Source organism: Somniosus microcephalus, chromosome 28, assembly GCF_052327205.1.
Source record: "Somniosus microcephalus isolate GS21.2 chromosome 28, FLI_Smic_1.0, whole genome shotgun sequence".
NCBI lineage: Eukaryota > Metazoa > Chordata > Chondrichthyes > Squaliformes > Somniosidae > Somniosus > Somniosus microcephalus.
In genome coordinates, this window is record NC_141014.1 from 32,494,344 (window position 1) to 32,517,604 (window position 23,261).

Genomic DNA, 23,261 nt, shown 5'->3' on the forward strand with positions numbered 1-23,261 from the left:
TGACTTGAAGCAACTCCACAGGTGATCTGCCAGTTTGATATAATCGTCCCATCGTCGACTGCTTAATGAGGGCTTCCTCCCCGTTTTTGCAATGCTCCTCTTTTCTCTCGCTTTGTATGTTTTCTCAATGACTTACTCCCTCCCCTTCCGTCATCGGCAGGTACATCTTTGAGGTCATCGGGCTGAAGCGGGTCCTGACCATTAAGAACTGCACCTTGGCAGACGATGCTGAATACGAGTGTGTCATTGGCGAGGATAAGTGCAACGCTGACCTCTTCGTGAGAGGTTAGTCCCGTGTCACTGTTATTTCTAACAGAGGGAGGAGGTGGGGAGCAGTGAGCAGGGGGAAGTGGGAATGCCATACATGCGCTCCCTGGGGACTGGGAGTGTCAGCCGAGATTTTGGGCTTCAGTCTCGGGTGGGACTTGAACCCACAACCTTCTGACTTTATACATAGAACGTACAGGCAGCACAGAAATAGGCCATTCGAACCAAATGGTCTATGCCGGCGTTCATGCCTCACACAAGCCTCCTCAGAGGCGAGGATGCTAGCCACTGAGCCACAAGGCTGATGCCTGAAATCCCGAGCCAGCCAGGATACAACCGCAACTCTGAGTTGAAATTCCGCCGCGCTCTACTTTTAGCACACCGGGGCGAGGTCCAGGTCAGTGGATCCCTGCACTGTTCTAAGAGATTGTTGACCCGCTTTTAAAGATGCAATGCTGAATAATAAAATAGTTTCAACTGGCGCGTGGAGGAAATTCAACCCCCTCCCCATCTCCCAGTGTAAGTGCTCAGGAGAACCTGATAACTCGCCCCCCCCCCCCCCTTGTAAATGTTAATCTGTCTGTCTCTTTCACAGAACCCCCCGTTGTCATCATTGTGCCCCTGGATGACCAGCATGTATTCGTGGACGACCGGGTTGAGTTCGATTGTGATGTCTCGGAGGAAGGGGCGGTAGTTGTCTGGTAAGTACCTTTCCATCTCTTCCCTTCCACGGCCTGTGACATGAATCAGTCATTCATGAAAGAAAGACTCATGAAATAATACTGAGCGGCCTGCGGGTGGCGCTGTCCAGGGAGAGTATAAATACTCGGGCATGGGCCCAGCTTGCTCAGGACATTCTTAACAGGAACTAGTGAAGGACACAACTAGACCTCCATGTTGTAAAACAGTTGATTAAAGCTTTGTTTAACGCTTAGACCAAGTGCCTAGTAGTTTTCTTACGTCACCCTGTTTGCTCCTCTCCCCTCCTGGAGAGGGTAACGAGCTAGGTTACACTGCGCCCCCACCCCCAACAGTGCAGATTTCATTCTTCATCCATGATTTCTGAAGGGTTTTGATAGATGTGGAGAGGACTGGAGAAGCTGGGGGTTGTTCTCCTTAGAGCAGAGAAGGTTAAGGGGAGATTTAATAGAGGTGTTCAAAATCGTGAAGGGTTTTGATGGAGTAAATAAGAAGATACTGTTTCCACTGGCAGGTGGGTTGGTAACCAGAGGACACAGATTGAAGGCAAAAGAACCAGAGGGGGAGATGAGAAGAATTTTATTTACACGAGTTGTTGTGATCTGGAATGCGCTGCCTGAAAGGGCGGTGGAAGCAGATTCAATAGTAAATTTCAAAAGGGAATTGGATAAATACTTGGAGGGGAAAGATTTGTGGGGCTATGGGGAAAGAGCAGGTGGAGTGGGACTAATTGGAGAGCTCTTGCAAAGAGCCGGCACAGGCACGATGGGCTGAATGGCCTCCCTCTGTGCTGTAAGATTCTGTGTTTCAACTAAAGTTAAACATGCAACCCAGTAGGTATCACTGAGAGCAGGAATCCACCGCCCTTACCTTTGGGGGTGCTGAGACCAATTCTGACACCCCTGAGCTCAATCTTTTTACTTATTTATCTCCCTATTATCCATAATATAATTTACATTTACATTACATATTTAACATGAAAAAAAGCTCAAGACTCTCCCTAAAACAGACGTCATTGAGGGTATGGGGAGAGAGCGGGGATATGGTATTGAGATAGAGGATCAGCCATGATCATATTGAATGGCGGAGCAGGCTCGAAGGGCCGAATGGCCTACTCCTGCTCCTATTTTTCTATGTTTCTATGAATGGATGCCAAGCCAGAACGGGAGAGGTTAGGAGGGCTGACTGATAGCTGATTCCAAAAGGCGGTTTGTAAAGGGTGGGAGGAGAGAGGTGGACCGGCAGAAGGCTTTAAGGAGAGAGTGTCGGAGAGCTGGACTGAGGCAGGACCACCAATGGTAGGGTCAAAGGACGGGTAAGGGTCAGAGGACCGGAGGGTGCAGCAGGGGATAGAAGGAGGCAGGTGGCAGAGGTCCATGGAGGGTTCTGAAGGTGACATTGAATTCTGCTCTGTTTGGAGGAGGTGGGTGGGGGGCCCTATCCTCACAAATACTGTGCATTTCCAGTCTTCCTTTCAGTATCCCAGCATTCGTGGTTTCTCATGGAACGTCTGTTGAACGGGCCACCAGCCCGAGCCCTATATATTCAGAAGAGAGGCGAAGACTGAAAAGTGATTCACTTCAGACTGTGGTCCTGATCGAGTGTCCAGTCACATTAGACACCCAATTGTAGACACCCAAACCGAGCGGAGCTTAGGTATGCAACCTCCTCCACCTGACCTCTGCCACCTTTTTCCAGCACAGAACCAGGCCATTCAGCCCAACTAGTCTATGCTGGTACCTGTCATGAGCCTCCTCCCTTTCCCCCCCCCCCCCTCCACCCACCACCCTTTTTCTAAACTTTCAATCTGAAGCCTTTAACACTATACCAGTGTGTTTAACTGCAACTGCCAGACATTGTTCCCCAGCAGCGGAACATTTACAATAACTGGACCAATGTTCAAATCCGGTTTAAAATTGAGAATATTTTTCTTTTCTCGTGAAGCTTTTTCTGCCTCCTCTCCTGGAGGCGCTACCATTGCTGGGGTGAGACTCCATGGGTGTGGGCAGGCTTCCAGACCCTCTCGTGAAGGCCCAATCCGTTTCCACACTGTTCAGCCAGGAAGGTGATTACGGCCCAGCCTGACCCTGAGCTGATTTTTTTTAAATTCGTTCCTGGGATGTGGGCGTCGCTGGCAAGGCCGGCATTTATTGCCCATCCCCTAATTGCCCCTTGAGAAGGTGGTGGTGAGCCGCCTTCTTGAACCGCTGCAGTCCGTGTGGTGAAGGTGCTCCCACGGCGCTGTTAGGGAGGGAGTTCCAGGATTTTGACCCAACGACGATGAAGGAACGGCCGATATATTTCCAAGTCAGGAATGGTGTGTGTGACTTGGAGGGGAGCTTGGAGGTGGTGGTGTTCCCATGTGACTGCTGCCCTTGTCCTTCTAGGTGGAAGAGTTCGCGGGTTTGGGAGGTACTGCCGAAGAAGCCTTGGCGAGTTGCTGCAGTGCATCTTGTAGATGGTACACACTGCAGCCACGGGGCGCCGGTGGTGGAGGGAGTGAATGTTTAAGGTGGTGGATGAGGTGCCGATCAAACGGGCTGCTTTGTCCTGGATGGTGTCGAACTTCTTGACAGGAGTGTTGTTGGAGCTGCACTCATCCAGGCAGCTGGCGAGTATTCCATCACACTCCGGACTTGTGCCTTGAAGATGGCGGAAAGGCTTTGCAGCGGAGGTCGGCAGCTGGAGCCCCGGCCAGTTGTCTCCTTCTGCAGCCCAGGAGGCTGAAAGCCGGTTGCCAGCACCGCCCCAGCTGCCATGAACTAATTCAGCACATTCCCCAAGGGCTGAACCTGGGAGAGAAGCTCGGTGCGGCTTAGTACAACAACAACAACTTGCATTTATACAGCGCCTTTATGTCCCAAGACGCTTAACGAGAGCCTTATCCTCAAAATTTTACACCAAGCCACAAGGAGGTATTAGGACTAAAGCATGGTTTTGAGGAGCATCATAGAAACATAGAAAAATAGGAGCAGGAGTAGGCCATTCGGCCCTTCGAGCCTGCTCCGCCATTCAATGTGATCATGGCTGATCCTCTATCTCAATACCACACTCCCGCTCTCTCCCCATAACCCTTGATGCCTTTTGTGTCTAGAAATCTATCTCCTTCTTAAATATATTCAGTGACTTGGCCTCCACAGCCTTCTGTGGTAGAGAATTCCACAGGTTCACCACCCTCTGAGTGAAGAAATTTCTACTCATCTCAGTCCTAAATGTCCTACCGCGTATCCTGAGACTGTGACCCCTGGTTCTAGACCCCCTCCCCCAGCCAGGGGAAACATCATCCCTGCAACCAGTCTGTCTAGCGCTGTCAGAATTTTATACGTTTCAATGAGATCCCCTCGCATTCTTCTAAACTCTAGTGAATACAGGCCCAGTCGACCCAATCCTCAAAAAAGGAGAAGAGGAAGGCGGAGAGTATTAGTGAGGTGAATCCAGAGCTGAGGGCTGGGCTCTCATCCATGGTGTGCGGGGCTTTCCAAAACTCGTAACTTCCCTACTTCCCTTTTCTGGGGTTGTTGTATTCTTTTAGGACAAAGAACGGGGTGGAGCTGACCCGTGAGGACAGCATGAAATATCGCATCAAGAAGGACCAAAAGAAGCATTTCTTGATCATCAATGAGGCCACCAAGGAGGACGGTGGACGCTACAAAATCAAGACTAACGGGGGAGAATCAGAGGCTGATCTGATTGTGGAAGGTATTTCACTGGCCAGCCATGGAGAATTGGATATGTAATATATACAGGACTGTAATTGGGGATATGTAATATATACAGGACTGTAATTGAGGATATGTAATATTTACAGGACTGTAATTGGAGATATGTAATATATACAGGACTGTAATTGAGGATATGTAATATATACAGGACTGTAATTGAGGATATGTAATATATACAAGACTGTAATTGAGGATATGTAATATTTACAGGACTGTAATTGGAGATATGGAATATATACAGGACTGTAATTGAGGATATGTAATATATACAGGACTGTAATTGGGGATATGTAATATATACAGGACTGTAATTGAGGATATATGTAATATATACAGGACTGTAATTGGGGATATGTAATATTTACAGGACTGTAATTGGAGATATGTAATATATACAGGACTGTGATTGGGGATATGTAATATATACAGGACTGTAATTGGAGATATGTAATATTTATAGGACTGTAATTGGGGATATGTAATATATACAGGACTGTGATTGGGGATATGTAATATATACACGACTGTAATTGGGGATATGTAATATTTATAGGACTGTAATTGGGGATATGTGATATATACAGGACTGTGATTGGTGATATGTAATATATACAGGACTGTGATTGGTGATATGTAATATATACAGGACTGTAATTGGGGATATGTAATATATACAGGACTGTAATTGGGGATATGTAATATATACAGGACTGTGATTGGGGATATGTAATATATACAGGACTGTGATTGGGGATATGTAATATATACAGGACTGTAATTGGGGATATGTAATATATACAGGACTGTAATTGGTGATATGTAATATATACAGGACTGTGATTGGGGATATGTAATATATACAGGACTGTGATTGGGGATATGTAATATATACAGGACTGTAATTGAGGATATGTAATATATACAGGACTGTAATTGGGGCTATGTAATATTTACAGGACTGTAATTGGGGATATGTAATATATACAGGACTGTGATTGGGGATATGTAATATACACAGGACTGTGATTGGGGATATGTAATATATACAGGACTGTAATTGAGGATATGTAATATATACAGGACTGTAATTGGGGCTATGTAATATTTACAGGACTGTAATTGGGGATATGTAATATATACAGGACTGTAATTGGAGATATGTAATATTTATAGGACTGTAATTGGGGATATGTAATATATACAGGACTGTAATTGAGGATATGTAATATATACAGGACTGTAATTGGAGATATGTAATATTTATAGGACTGTAATTGGGGATATGTGATATATACAGGACTGTGATTGGGGATATGTAATATATACAGGACTGTAATTGGAGATATGTAATATTTATAGGACTGTAATTGGGGATACGTAATATATACAGGACTGTAATTGGAGATATGTAATATATACAGGACTGTGATTGGGGATATGTAATATATACAGGACTGTAATTGAGGATATGTAATATATACAGGACTGTAATTGGGGATATGTAATATATACAGGACTGTAATTGGAGATATGTAATATTTATAGGACTGTAATTGGGGATATGTGATATATACAGGACTGTAATTGGGGATATGTAATATATACAGGACTGTAATTGGGGATATGTAATATATACAGGACTGTAATTGGAGATATGTAATATTTATAGGACTGTAATTGGGGATATGTAATATTTACAGGACTGCAATTGGGGATATGTTATATATACAGGACTGTAATTGGGGATATGTAATAAATACAGGACTGTAATTGGAGATATGTAATATTTATAGGACTGTAATTGGGGATATGTAATATATACAGGACTGTAATTGGGGATATGTAATATATACATGACTGTGATTGGGGATATGTAATATATACAGGACTGTAATTGGGGATATGTAATATTTACAGGACTGTAATTGGGGATATGTAATATTTACAGGACTGTAATTGGGGATATGTAATATTTACGGGACTGTAATTGGGGATATGTAATATATACAGGACTGTAATTGAGGATATGTAATATATACAGGACTGTAATTGAGGATATGTAATATTAACAAGACTGTAATTGAGGATATGTATTATTCACAGGACTGTGATTGGGGATATGTAATATTTACAAGACTGTAATTGAGGATATGTAATATATACAGGATTGTAATTGGCAATATGTAATATTTACAGGACTGTAATTAGGGATATGTAATATTAACAGGACTGTAATTGGGGATATGTAATATTAACAGGACTGTAATTGGGGATATATGTAATATATACAGGACTGTAATTGGGGATATGTAATATTTACAGGACTGTAATTGGAGATATGTAATATTTATAGGACTGTAATTGGGGATATGTAATATTTACAGGACTGCAATTGGGGATATGTTATATATACAGGACTGTAATTGGGGATATGTAATAAATACAGGACTGTAATTGGAGATATGTAATATTTATAGGACTGTAATTGGGGATATGTAATATATACAGGACTGTAATTGGGGATATGTAATATATACATGACTGTGATTGGGGATATGTAATATATACAGGACTGTAATTGGGGATATGTAATATTTACAGGACTGTAATTGGGGATATGTAATATTTACAGGACTGTAATTGGGGATATGTAATATTTACGGGACTGTAATTGGGGATATGTAATATATACAGGACTGTAATTGAGGATATGTAATATATACAGGACTGTAATTGAGGATATGTAATATTAACAAGACTGTAATTGAGGATATGTATTATTCACAGGACTGTGATTGGGGATATGTAATATTTACAAGACTGTAATTGAGGATATGTAATATATACAGGATTGTAATTGGCAATATGTAATATTTACAGGACTGTAATTAGGGATATGTAATATTAACAGGACTGTAATTGGGGATATGTAATATTAACAGGACTGTAATTGGGGATATGTAATATATACAGGACTGTAATTGGGGATATGTAATATATACAGGACTGTAATTGGGGCTATGTAATATATACAGGACTGTAATTGGGGATATGTAATATTTACAGGACTGTAATTGGGGATATGTAATATATACAGGACTGTAATTGGGGATATGTAATATTTACAGGACTGTAATTGAGGATATGTAATATTTACAGGACTGTAATTGGGGATATGTAATATTTACAGGACTGTAATTGAGGATATGTAATATTTACAGGACTGTAATTGAGGATATGTAATATTTACAGGACTGTAATTGGTGATATGTAATATATACAGGACTGTAATTGAGGATATGTAATATTTACAGGACTGTAATTGGGGATATGTAATATTTACAGGACTGTAATTGAGGATATGTAATATTTACAGGACTGTAATTGAGAATATGTAATATTTACGGGACTGTAATTGGTGATATGTAATATTTACAGGACTGTAATTGAGGATATGTAATATTTACAGGACTGTAATTGAGGATATGTAATATTTACAGGACTGTAATTGAGGATATGTAATATTTACAGGACTGTAATTGAGGATATGTAATATATACAGGACTGTAATTGGGGATATGTAATATTTACAGGACTGTAATTGGTGATATGTAATATATACAGGACTGTAATTGGTGATATGTAATATTTACAGGACTGTAATTGAGGATATGTAATATTTACAGGACTGTAATTGGTGATATGTAATATTTACAGGACTGTAATTGAGGATATGTAATATTTACAGGACTGTAATTGGTGATATGTAATATATACAGGACTGTAATTGAGGATATGTAATATTTACAGGACTGTAATTGGTGATATTAATATTTACAGGACTGTAATTGGTGATATGTAATATTTACAGGACTGTAATTGGTGATATGTAATATTTACAGGACTGTAATTGGTGATATGTAATATTTACAGGACTGTAATTGGGGATATGTAATATATACAGGACTGTAATTGGGGCTATGTAATATTTACAGGACTGTAATTGAGGATATGTAATATTTACAGGACTGTAATTGGGGATATGTAATATATACAGGACTGTAATTGGGGCTATGTAATATTTACAGGACTGTAATTGGTGATATTAATATTTACAGGACTGTAATTGGTGATATGTAATATTTACAGGACTGTAATTGGGGATATGTAATATTTACAGGACTGTAATTGGGGATATGTAATATTTACAGGACTGTAATTGGTGATATGTAATATTTACAGGACTGTAATTGGTGATATGTAATATTTACAGGACTGTAATTGGTGATATGTAATATTTACAGGACTGTAATTGAGGATATGTAATATTTACAGGACTGTAATTGAGGATATGTAATATTTACAGGACTGTAATTGGTGATATGTAATATTTACAGGACTGTAATTGAGGATATGTAATATTTACAGGACTGTAATTGGTGATATGTAATATTTACAGGACTGTAATTGAGGATATGTAATATTTACAGGACTGTAATTGGTGATATGTAATATTTACAGGACTGTAATTGAGGATATGTAATATTTACAGGATTGTAATTGGAGATATGTAATATTTACAGGACTGTAATTGGTGATATGTAATATTTACAGGACTGTAATTGAGGATATGTAATATTTACAGGACTGTAATTGGTGATATGTAATATTTACAGGACTGTAATTGGTGATATGTAATATTTACAGGACTGTAATTGGTGATATGTAATATTTACAGGACTGTAATTGAGGATATGTAATATATACAGGACTGTAATTGAGGATATGTAATATTTACAGGACTGTAATTGGTGATATGTAATATTTACAGGACTGTAATTGAGGATATGTAATATTTACAGGACTGTAATTGGTGATATGTAATATTTACAGGACTGTAATTGAGGATATGTAATGTTTACAGGACTGTAATTGGAGATATGTAATATTTACAGGACTGTAATTGGTGATATGTAATATTTACAGGACTGTAATTGAGGATATGTAATATTTACAGGACTGTAATTGGTGATATGTAATATTTACAGGACTGTAATTGGTGATATGTAATATTTACAGGACTGTAATTGAGGATATGTAATATTTACAGGACTGTAATTGAGGATATGTAATATTTACAGGACTGTAATTGAGGATATGTAATATTTACAGGACTGTAATTGGTGATATTAATATTTACAGGACTGTAATTGGTGATATGTAATATTTACAGGACTGTAATTGGTGATATGTAATATTTACAGGACTGTAATTGGTGATATGTAATATTTACAGGACTGTAATTGAGGATATGTAATATTTACAGGACTGTAATTGGTGATATTAATATTTACAGGACTGTAATTGGTGATATTAATATTTACAGGACTGTAATTGGTGATATGTAATATTTACAGGACTGTAATTGGGGATATGTAATATTTACAGGACTGTAATTGGTGATATGTAATATTTACAGGACTGTAATTGGTGATATTAATATTTACAGGACTGTAATTGGTGATATTAATATTTACAGGACTGTAATTGGTGATATGTAATATTTACAGGACTGTAATTGGGGATATGTAATATATACATGACTGTAATTGGTGATATGTAATATTTACAGGACTGTAATTGGTGATATGTAATATATACAGGACTGTAATTGGGGATATGTAATATATACAGGACTGTAATTGGTGATATGTAATATTTACAGGACTGTAATTGGGGATATGTAATATATACAGGACTGTAATTGGGGCTATGTAATATATACAGGACTGTAATTGGGGCTATGTAATATATACAGGACTGTAATTGGGGCTATGTAATATATACAGGACTGTAATTGGGGATATGTAATATTTACAGGACTGTAATTGGGGCTATGTAATATATACAGGACTGTAATTGGGGCTATGTAATATATACAGGACTGTAATTGGGGATATGTAATATATACAGGACTGTAATTGGGGCTATGTAATATTAACAGGACTGTAATTGGGGATATGTAATATATACAGGACTGTAATTGGGGATATGTAATATATACAGGACTGTAATTGGGGCTATGTAATATTTACAGGACTGTAATTGAGGATATGTAATATTTACGGGACTGTAATTGGTGATATGTAATATTTACAGGACTGTAATTGGTGATATGTAATATTTACAGGACTGTAATTGGTGATATGTAATATTTACAGGACTGTAATTGGTGATATGTAATATTTACAGGACTGTAATTGGTGATATGTAATATTTACAGGACTGTAATTGAGGATATGTAATATTTACAGGACTGTAATTGGTGATATGTAATATTTACAGGACTGTAATTGAGGATATGTAATATTTACAGGACTGTAATTGGTGATATGTAATATTTACAGGACTGTAATTGGTGATATTAATATTTACAGGACTGTAATTGAGGATATGTAATATTTACAGGACTGTAATTGGTGATATGTAATATTTACGGGACTGTAACTGAGGATATGTAATATTTACAGGACTGTAATTGGTGATATGTAATATTTACAGGACTGTAATTGGGGATATGTAATATTTACAGGACTGTAATTGAGGATATGTAATATTTACAGGACTGTAATTGGTGATATGTAATATTTACAGGACTGTAATTGAGGATATGTAATATTTACAGGACTGTAATTGAGGATATGTAATATTTACAGGACTGTAATTGGGGCTATGTAATATTTACGGGACTGTAATTGGTGATATGTAATATTTACAGGACTGTAATTGAGGATATGTAATATTTACAGGACTGTAATTGGTGATATTAATATTTACAGGACTGTAATTGGTGATATGTAATATTTACAGGACTGTAATTGAGGATATGTAATATTTACAGGACTGTAATTGGTGATATGTAATATTTACAGGACTGTAATTGGTGATATGTAATATTTACAGGACTGTAATTGGTGATATTAATATTTACAGGACTGTAATTGGTGATATGTAATATTTACAGGACTGTAATTGGTGATATTAATATTTACGGGACTGTAATTGGTGATATGTAATATTTACAGGACTGTAATTGAGGATATGTAATATTTACAGGACTGTAATTGGTGATATGTAATATTTACAGGACTGTAATTGGGGTTATGTAATATTTACAGGACTGTAATTGAGGATATGTAATATTTACAGGACTGTAATTGGTGATATGTAATATTTACAGGACTGTAATTGGGGCTATGTAATATTTACAGGACTGTAATTGGTGATATGTAATATTTACAGGACTGTAATTGAGGATATGTAATATTTACAGGACTGTAATTGGTGATATGTAATATTTACAGGACTGTAATTGAGGATATGTAATATTTACAGGACTGTAATTGGTGATATGTAATATTTACAGGACTGTAATTGGTGATATGTAATATTTACAGGACTGTAATTGGTGATATGTAATATTTACAGGACTGTAATTGAGGATATGTAATAGTTACAGAACTGTAATTGGTGATATGTAATATTTACAGGACTGTAATTGGTGATATGTAATATTTACAGGACTGTAATTGGTGATATGTAATATTTACAGGACTGTAACAGGACTGTAATTGGGTTCACACAAAATATGTAGTTCCATATATTGAGACCAGTGCCGAACTGCAGGGAAGGGCCTCGAACGTTTGTACACAGAGAAACCTACAGTCATCTGATCGGCTCTCACCAGTTGGTTTGTCCACTATGTCTGGCGCTACAAATTCAAAAAAGAAGCAGTACAGTTTTCGTCCTGGTTAAGGGGAAATTTAGTCGTTGTGTTCAAAATGTCGGCAGAGGAGATAGGGAGAAACTGTTTCCACTGGCAGGATGGTGACAGATTTAAAGTAATTGGCAAAAGAACCAGGAAGGGAGACGAGCAAAGTTCCGTGTAAGCTGTGCTATGTTCTGCGCGGCTCGTTTCTATTAGCGCTTTGCAGTTTAAATTTCTGCGCATGTGCCGTATTTACAGTGTAAAAGCCGATGAGTGGCCTGTGCGGGACCTTTGAGATGACTGCGCCGCCACGGACCTTAGAAGGAACATTGGCGACGGGGTGTCATTTTTTTAATGCGGCGGGTTGCTATGATCTGGCAGTGGAAGCATGAAGTGAGTCTTTTGTGTTTGCGTCTGTGTTTCAGACAAGGTCCTGAAGGTATTGCAGAGTTTTGCTGATCTGACACTGAAGTCTCAGGAGCAGGCTGTCTTCAAGTGTGAGGTGTCTGATGAGAAGGTCACGGGCAAGTGGCTGAAGAATGGGGTGGAGGCGATTGCCAATAATCGCGTCCACATCACTCACCAAGGCAGGTATGTGGTGCCCTCCTCCTGCAGTGGCAATTCACTGGATTTCTACTGTGGAAACTCCCCGACCCCGCCACCACCCCTCCCAGGCAGTCAGACAGATGCCATCCACACTTGTATCTGCTGTCATGCAGGACTTCACCTCTGGTCTGCAGAGACATCTGCCAGATATCGTGTCCCGAGCGAAAGATGGTTCTGAAGATCAGGAATGGAGTGCTGGAAAATAGTATTAATCAATTACTGTTTTGACCCCGTTTGGTATCATTGGTTTCCATGGCTACGCTGCCATTGAGCTTGCTGGCTTGAAGCCCCTCTGTGACTTGGACATTGAATCATCCCTTTTCCATTCCACAGGTTTCATAAGCTTGTGATTGACGGCATCACTCCAGAGGATGAAGCTGATTACACGTTTATTCCAAATGGCTACGCCATCTCCATCTCTGCCAAGCTCAACTTCTTGGGTAAGAGTTGCTGAGCCATTTGAAGAGCTTCCATTGTCCCTGTTAATGCACATAGTCTACACAGGACTGTGATTGGGGATATGTAATATATACAGGGCTGTAATTGGGGATATGTAATATATACAGGGCTGTAATTGGGGATATGTAATATATACAGGGCTGTAATTGGGGATATGTAATATGTACAGGGCTGTAATTGGGGATATGTAATATGTACAGGGCTGTAATTGGGAATATGTGATATATACAGGACTATAATTGGGGATATGTAATATATACAGGACTGTGATTGGGGATATGTAATATATACAGGACTGTAATTGGGGATATGTAATATATACAGGACTGTGATTGGGGATATGTAATATATACAGGACTGTAATTGGGGATATGTAATATATACAGGGCTGTAATTGGGGATATGTAATATATACAGGACTGTAATTGGGAATATGTGATATATACAGGACTATAATTGGGGATATGTAATATATACAGGACTGTGATTGGGGATATGTGATATATACAGGACTATAATTGGGGGTATGTAATATATACAGGACTGTAATTGGGGATATGTGATATATACAGGACTGTAATTGGGGATATTGTAATATATACAGGACTGTGATTGGGAATATGTGATATATACAGGACTATAATTGGGGATATGTAATATATACAGGACTGTAATTGGGGATATGTGATATATACAGGACTGTAATTGGGGATATTGTAATATATACAGGACTGTGATTGGGAATATGTGATATATACAGGACTATAATTGGGGATATGTAATATATACAGGACTGTAATTGGGGATATGTGATATATACAGGACTGTAATTGGGGATATTGTGATATATACAGGACTATAATTGGGGATATGTAATATATACAGGACTGTAATTGGGGATATGTGATATATACAGGACTGTAATTGGGGATATTGTGATATATACAGGACTATAATTGGGGATATGTAATATATACAGGACTGTAATTGGGGATATGTGATATATACAGGACTATAATTGGGTACACACAATAGATACAGGACTGTAAACAAACCAAAAGACTGCAGATTGGAGCAATGAAGATGCTATTGAAGGATCAGAGATCGCAGAATAAGTGCAGTGATATTCGTCACAAACTAGAGAGTTCTATATTTTTAGACCACCTGGTAAAGGCTCTGAATCAGTGACCAGTACACTATTCCATTCTAGTCCTGATGAAGATTATTAAGCATTCTAGAGGTCTAGAATATAAAGGGGGAGGAAGTTTTGCTACAGCTATACAAAGCCCTGGTTAGACCACATCTGGAGCACTGTACACAGTTCTGGGCACCGCCCCTTAGAAAGGATCTATTGGCCTTGGAAGGAGTGCAGCACAGATTCACCAGAATGTTACCGGGGCTCCAAGGATTAGATTATGAGGAGAGATTACATAAACTAGGCTTGTATTCCCTGGAATATAGAAGGTTATGGGGTGATTTTGTTTTTAGGATTTTGAAAGGAATTGATAGGGTAGATAGAAACTTTTTCCACTGGTGACGAGTCTAGGACAAGGGGACATGACCTTAAACTCAGAGCCAGGCCATCCAGGAGAGAAGTTAGGAAACACTCCTTCACGCAAAGGGTGGTGGAAGTGTGAAACTCTCTCCCACAAAAAGCAGTAGATGCTCGCTCAATTAATCATTTAAAATCCGACAGCGATTGATTTTTGCTCACCAAGGGTATTGAGGGATATGGAGCCAAGTCAGGTGGATGGAGTTAGGAGACAGATCGGGCGCGATCTCATTGAACTGCAGAACGGGCTCGAGGGACTGAACGGCCTCCTCCTGTTCCCATGTTTCTATCCCAGGTTATTGACAATCAATAAATGGTAACAAAGCTCTTTGTTTTCTTTAGCTGATCATTTTATTTTCACTCTCTTTCTCTTGTGTTTTTCAGAGATTAAAATTGAATATGTCCCCCGACAAGGTGAGGTATTTGGATATTGAAACTAAATGTCGTGGTGAAATCATTCGTTTTAAATATAATGTTTGCATTTTTAATTTAAACTGAGAGATCAACCAAGTGGATTGTTGTGTCTTGTGTAATAAGACCTCCTCCCCACGGTGACTATATATTTTTTGTTGTGTATGTTTCCCCTCCTGAAAGTGTGTGTCTTTGCCTGTTTCTGTTTCTGCCTCACTTTCTTGTCTGCATCTTTCTTTATTTCTTTCTTTCGTCCTTTCTTTCGTCCTTCCTTCCTTCCTTCCTTTCTTTCTTTTTCTGTTTGTTCTTTTCTTTCTTTCTGTTTATTCTGTCTTTCTGTCTGTCTTTCCTTCTTTCTTTCTTTCTCTCTTTTTCCCATCTCTTTTCCTCTTTATCTTGCTTTCTCTCTCTCTCTCTCTCTCCCTGTCCACTTCTAAACTTCTTTTTTTTTTAAACACAGAGCCTCCCAAGATCCACCTTGACTGCACAGGCAGTGTGGTTTCCCATAATACCATTGTTGTGGTAGCTGGTAACAAGCTCCGGCTGGATGTTGACATCAGCGGTGAACCTCCTCCAACTGTTAACTGGTTCAAGTCAGATCAAGTAGGCATCTCCAGTCGTTTCCACCTTCCCCCAGGTGGTTCTTGTGCTTTGTTTTTTATTGCCAATTCCTCCCCGCACTCTCCAGACGGCCACCCTCTGGCACTCCAGACGGCCAGCCTGATACGCCAGACTTCAGCACATAAATCACGACTGACACTCCCAGTGCGGTGCTGAGGGAGTGCGGCACTGTCAGAGGTACCTTTCGGATGAGACGTTAAACCGAGGCCCCGTCTGCTCTCTCAGGTGGATGTAAAAGATCCCACCGCCATTATTTCAAAGAAGAGCAGGGGGGAGTTCTCCCCGGTGTCCTGGGCCAATATTTATCCATCAATCAACATCACTAAAAACAGATTATCCGGTTGTTATCTCATTGCTGTTTGTGGGAGCTTGCTGTGCACAAAATGGCTGCCTCGTTTCCTACATTACAACAGCAACTACACTTCAAAAAGTACTTCATTGGTTGTAAAGCGCTTTGGGATGTCCTGAGATCGTGAAAGGCGCTATAGAAATGCAAATTCTTTCTTTTACCCACTATTCTCTTCAGAGTTTAATTTATGTATGATTAGGCGATTCACTAAGAAGTCATTTTGTGAGACATCGTAACGAGAACAGGTGCTAACTTTCGCCTACATTGCGAACATTTACTCCTGGGGCTAAATGGGTCTGACGCTCAGTAACACATTAACCCACGTTCAGTGTTTTTCATTAAGGGGGGGGGGGGTGGTTGGTGGGAAACATGAACATTTACTCAGGATTTAGCTGATTCGCAAATCTCATTAATTTGCAGCATTGGACCTGACAGCACAGGCCCGGGGTTTGGGGGGGGTGGGGGCTGGCTGTTTGTGGGTTGAGCAGGAGAAGAGATCGCTGAAGGAAATTGACACAAATGAGTCTGATTAACCGCTCATTTGTAGCAAAGAGCTCACAGTCATTCCCCCCCCACCCCGCCCCTGTACATGGCAGTGGGAGATAATTGGCAGTGATCCTCATTACTTACCTCAGCGCTTTTCTACAAATTGGACACGTTCTTCAAAGTCCAACAGCGTGTAGACACCTCCCGTACCTTCTGTTGCTTTTAGGGCGTCCGCCTGACTGGCTGAGGCTGTTTCTCTTTACTGCTGTCCACAAAGATGCCGAGGGCCTCGACTTGCTCCCATGGCTCAGTGGCGAACACTCTCGTCTCGGGGTCGGAAGGTCGCGGGTTCATAGTCCCCACTCCAGAGACTTGAGCGCATAGTTTAGGCTGACACTCCCCAGTGCAATACTGAGGCAGTGCTGCGCTTTCTTTCAGATGAGACGTTAAACCGAGGCCCCCGTCTGCCCTCTCTCGGGTGGATGTAAAAGATCCCGCGAAGAAGAGCAGGGGGGAGTTCTCCCCCGTGTCCTGGGGGCCAATATTTATCCCTCAACCAGCATCACTAAAAAACAGATGAGCGCTTTGGGATGTCCTGAGGTCGGGAAAGGCGCTATAGAAATGCAAGTCTTTTGTTTTTCTTTCTTTCCTTCCTTCCCTTGCCTAAGTTTACACACACCACAACGGGGCTGCCACTGATGACTATTTCTTGTGCTTAAGCTAAAAGAATTGAAGAAATTACATTTATATAGTCACCTTTCATGTCTTCAGGATGTCACAAAGCGCTGTCAAGAGGTTTTGACAGTTGAAGTATTCTAACATGAGTCCTTCTCCACAGACTCAGTTAGAAATCTCTCCTGCACAGAAAGCTGAAGGCTGTCACTTTTGACAGTTTGCAGCCATTCTGCTTTCTGTGCCGGTGAGATGAGGGACTCCCGAGACCTAAAGGAAGGAAGGCTGAAAAGGTAAGAAAATGTATGTAAAACTTATTTAATCACTTTAGACACTCCAAACACACTTACCTTTGCACTCATGCACACATCACTCACCTGAACACCGACATCTCAACCCCTCCAAGTCCTTCAACCCGACGACCCGCCTCCTCTAACTTGGCGTGGTTTGGAGCCATTGGGAATCCCACACTTCAACATTAAAAATAGGGATTAGGCTAAAAACTGCCTGTTAACAAAACTGCCTGTTAACTACCTGTTAACAGGCAGTTAATTGGCACTAATCCCCGTCCCGCCTCGGGGAGGCGGCTCCCAGTGCGGGGCGGGTACCCGCCTCCTTTGAAACTGGCATGGAGGCGGGTTTGGGTGCGGGATGGGGTTGGGGCCCCTGATTTCGGGATTTTAACCCCCCGCACGCCTCCAATCCCAACTCCACGGCCCAATGAAAATCCTGCCCCAAATGTCGGAACCAAATAGAAAAAGCACCTCTCTTAGCTTCATTTCTCATTTTCTTGCCCAGGAAATCACTGATACAGAAGGTCGTCGGCGTATCGAGTCGAAGGGAAGCCTCACCAGTTTGCTGTTGGAAGGAGCGCTGAGGGAGGATGAGGCAAAATACAACATCCATGTCCAGAACCCAGCTGGCGAGGATAAAGCTGTCGTCTTCATCAAAGTTGTCGGTAGGTGGTACAGTAGTTGGGATGGGAAATGTGGTTGGAACAAGTGCGGCAGTTTCAGACAAAAGAAACAAATCCCGGTCAGATAAGAGAGGTGAAACGGTCACTCAAGTCGCCACTCGTCCGGTGTCCTTTTTATTTTTGAAGAAATTTTTGAGAGGAAAACTGGACGGAAAAAAATATTTTCCTGTCATGTATCCACATGTCTCTAATGTTTGAGTAAATCGATGAATTTGTGTCATCAGCAAAGTAAATAGAACATAAGAAATAGGAGCAGGAGTCGGCCATAAGGCCCCTCGAGCCTGCTCCACCATTCAATAAGATCATGGTTGATCTTCGACCTCAACTCCACTTTCCCGCCCGATCCTCATATCCCTTGATTCCCCTAGAGTCCAAAAAATCTAGCGATCTCAGACTTGAATATACTCAACTATTCAGTCTTCACAGCCCTCTGGGGCAGAGAATTCCAAAGATTCATCACCCTCTGAGTGAAGAAATTTCTCCTCATCTCAGTCCTAAATGGCGAACCTTTACCTGAGACTATGCCCCCTAGTTCTAGACTCTCCAGCCAGGGGAAACAACCTCTCAGCATCTCCCCTGTCAATTCCCCTCAGAATCTTACATGTTTCAATGAGATCATCTCTCATTCTGAATTTAAACCATGATTCCATCCCGCCCCCCCCTGTCCCGTCTCCTGTCTGGTTTGGACTTGGGAGTAAAATGAGGCAGCCCTACAGATAACTGAAAGGAAACCCATAACTATCTTCAGGATGAAGTAGCGTGTTTGCAATCATCTCTATTGCTGAGGCTAGCAGCTATTTTCAGAGTTGCCCTCGAAGTTCAAGGGGCTCTGAAATCTAGGCCAGCCGCCATCTGCATCGAGGGACGAGCGAAAGAGCCAGCCTGCAGATATCTCTTCATGCCGTCATGCCAGACGTTGCTTAATCAACCATTGGGAACCACTTTGCGCTGTGCATCTAAGAAAGCCTGTTTGAATCCCAGGTTCTTCAGCGCGTCCAGTACTTTGAATGCCCTGTGTCCACGCTTAATAATCCTTGGCTCTATATCGCTCCTGCCCACTTCTGACATGGAGCAACTGTTGTCACGTTGGCGAGTTCACAATCTTAGCCACTCAGCCTTTGTATTGCAGATGTCCCTGATCCCCCTACGAATGTCAAGATCACTGGCATTGGAGAAGACTGGTGCACAGCGGCCTGGACCATTCCTAAGTACGATGGTGGCCAGCCCGTTACAGGTAGGGCATGTTCCAGGTGAGGTCCACTGGGGTGGTTGTCGACCCCCAAGTTTAAAAATTCTTGCCATTTTAAAGGGGAGAAGAAAAATTGAGAGGGAATACATGTTTTGCTTTAAAAGTAGCGGGATCATCTGACTTGAGACGAGCAATGGGCACAGGAAGTCTACCAGCATTGGAGAAAAAGAAAGTTATAGTTCAAGATAAAAAAAACATTTTTCTTTCAAAGGTCAATTTTCAGACCTGCGAGGGCCCATCAAGTCAGGCCTTAGCTTCTTCGGTGATGTTCAAGAGAACAGCTCCTTCGACCAGAACGAGTCCTTGACTTTGGATGGGTCTCAGAGTTCACCGAGAGAGAGGTCCATTAGTAAATAGAATCATACGACACAGAAGGAGGCCGTTCGGCCCATCTTGCCTGTGCTGGTTCTTTGGTAGGACTGTCCAATTAATTCCACTCCCCCCCCCCCCCCCCCTGCTCTTTTCCCATAGCCCTGCAATTCTTCCCTTCAAGTATTTATCCATTTTCCTTTTGAAAGTTACTGTTGAATCTGCTTCCACCGCCCTTTCAGGCAGCGCATTGCAGATCACGACAGCTCGCTGCTTAAAAAAAATTCTCATAGAAACATAGAAGATAGGAGCAGGAGTAGGCCATTCGGCCCCTCGAGCCTATTCCACCATTCAATGAGATCATGGCTGATCATCCAAACTCAGTACCCTGTCCCCACCTTCTCCCCATATCCCTTGATCCCTTTAGCCTTAAGAAATATATCTAACTCCTTCTTGAATATATTTAATGAATTGGCCTCAACTGCCTTCTGTGGTAGAGAATTCCACAGGTTCACCACTCTCTGGGTGAAGAAATTCCTCCTCATCTCTGTCCTAAATGGCTTACCCCTTATCCTTAGACTGTGACCCCTGGTTCTGGACTCCCCGACCATCGGGAACAGCCTTCCTGCATCTAGTCTGTCTAGTCCTGTTAGAATTTTATAAGTTTCAATGAGATCCCCTCTCATTCTTCTAAACTCCAGCGAGTATAAGCCCAATCGACCCACTCTGGTTCTTTTGCCAATTACCTTAAACCTGTGTCCTCTGGTTACCGGTCCTCCTGTCACTGGAAACAGTGTCTCACTAAGGGCTTCATCAAAACCCTTCAAAATTTTGAACACCTCTATTAAATCTTCCCATAACTTCTCTGCTCTAAGGAGAACAACCCCAGCTTCTCCAGTCTCTCCACATAACTGAAGTCTCTAAACCCTGGTACCATTCCAGTAAATATTAAGGGTAAGAGGATAACTAGGGAAAAAATAGGGCCCATTAGGGACAAAAGTGGCAATCTGTGTGTGGAGCCGGAAGATGTAGGAGGGGTTCTAAATGAATTTTTTGCATCTGTTTTCACTATGGAGAAGGACGATGTAGACATAGAAATAGGGCGGGGGGACTGTGATATGCTCGAACATATTAACATCGAGAGGGAGGAGGTATTGGCGGTTTTAGCTGGCCTAAAAATGGATAAATCCCCAGGCCCGGATGAAATGTATCCCAGGCTGCTGTGTGAGGCAAAGGAGGAGATTGCGGGGGCTCTAACACATATATTCAGGACCTCTCTGGCCACAGGGGATGTGCCAGAGGACTGGAGAACTGCTAATGTAGTACCATTATTCAAGAAGGGTAGTAGGGAAAAACCGGGGAACTACAGGCCAGTGAGCCTAACATCAGTGGTAGGAAAATTATTGGAAAAAATCCTGAGGGACAAAATTTGTCTCCACTTGGAGAGGCAAGGATTAATCAGGGATAGTCAACATGGCTTTGTCAAGGGAAGATCATGTCTGACTAATTTGATTGAATTTTTTGAGGGGGTGACTAGGTGTGTGGATGAGGGTAACGCAGTGGATGTGGTATACATGGATTTCAGTAAGGCCTTCGATAAAGTCCCGCACAGGAGACTGGTCAAGAAGGTAAGAGCCCATGGAATCCAGGGTGCCTTGGCACATTGGATACAAAACTGGCTTAGTGGCAGAAGGCAGAGGGTGATGGTCGAAGGTTGTTTTTGTGACTGGAAGCCTGTGGCCAGTGGGGTACCACAGGGATCGGTGCTGGGTCCCTTGCTGTTTGTGGTCTACATTAATGACTTGGATATGAATGTAAAGGGTATGATCAGTAAGTTCGCGGATGATACAAAAATTGGTAGGGTGGTAAATAGCGAGGAGGGTAGCCTCAGTCTGCAGGACGATATAGATGGGTTGGTCAGATGGGCGGAGCAGTGGCAAATGGAATTTAACCCGGAAAAGTGCGAGGTGATGCACTTTGGGGGGACTAACAAGGCAAAGGAATACACAATGAATGGAAAGACCCTAGGCAAGACGGAGGGTCAGAGGGATCTGGGTGTGCAAGTACACAGATCCCTGAAGGCGGCGGAACAGGTGGATAAGGTGGTAAAAAAGGCATATGGGATACTTGCCTTCATTAGCCGAGGCATTGAATATAAGAGCAAGGAGGTTATGATGGAGCTGTATAAAACACTGGTTAGGCCACAGCTGGAATACTGTGTGCAGTTCTGGTCGCCACACTACAGGAAGGATGTGATCGCGTTAGAGAGGGTGCAGAGGAGGTTCACCAGGATGTTACCAGGGCTGGAGCGCTTCGGCTATGAAGAGAGACTGGGCAGATTGGGTTTGTTTTCCTTGGAGCAGAGGAGGCTGAGGGGGGACATGATTGAGGTGTACAAAATTATGAGGGGCATAGATAGGATGGATGCTGAGGAGCTTTTTCCCTTAGTAGAGGGGTCAATAACTAGGGGGCATAGATTCAAGGTAAAGGGCGGGAGGTTTAGAGGGGATTTGAGAAAGAACTTTTTCACCCAGAGGGTGGTTGGAGTCTGGAACTCACTGCCTGAAAGGGTTGTGGAGGCAGAAACCCTCACAACATTTAAGAAGCATTTGGATGTGCACTTGAAATGCCATAGCATACAAGGCTACGGGCCAAATGCTGGAATATGGGATTAGATTAGGCAGGGCTTGATGGCCGGTGCGGACACGATGGGCCGAAGGGCCTCTATCCGTGCTGTATTACTCTATGACTCTATGACTCTAAATCTCCTCTGCACCTGCTCCAAGGCCTTGACATCCATCTTAAAGTGTGGGGCTCAGAATTGGACACAATACTCCAGCAGAGGCCAGGAGTCTCTAGCCTGTTATAGTTAGGACAAAGCGGGCCCACATTATAGGGAGGGGTTCCTCTGACATGTATTATAGGGACATGGAGATTCTGGTCAATTCTCGAGGAGACTCTGGTCCATATTATCAGGAGGGATCCCTCGTCTCCATGTTAGTGGGAGGGGACCCTCTCTCCCATATTACAGGGAAGGATCCCTCTGGTATGTTTTATTGGTACTGAGAGGCTGTGGTTCATATTGCAGCGGGGAGTGTTTCTGGTCTGTATTATA

General features: G+C 41.7%; 1 protein-coding gene across 3 annotated transcripts in view; it reads left to right on the forward strand.

Moving 5' to 3' along the window:
* mybpc2a (myosin binding protein Ca) overlaps positions 1-23,261 on the forward strand; it is a 112,057-nt gene that overhangs the window by 51,723 nt on the left and 37,073 nt on the right. For all 3 annotated transcript variants that reach the window (XM_085969737.1, XM_085969739.1, XM_085969738.1), the window contains 9 exons: positions 161-285; positions 863-968; positions 4,499-4,665; positions 12,882-13,047; positions 13,396-13,502; positions 15,458-15,487; positions 15,945-16,087; positions 18,411-18,570; positions 19,718-19,822. In XM_085969737.1, coding sequence (XP_085825863.1) covers positions 161-285; positions 863-968; positions 4,499-4,665; positions 12,882-13,047; positions 13,396-13,502; positions 15,458-15,487; positions 15,945-16,087; positions 18,411-18,570; positions 19,718-19,822 — 1,109 coding nt within the window. The remainder of the gene's footprint in view (positions 1-160; positions 286-862; positions 969-4,498; positions 4,666-12,881; positions 13,048-13,395; positions 13,503-15,457; positions 15,488-15,944; positions 16,088-18,410; positions 18,571-19,717; positions 19,823-23,261) is intronic.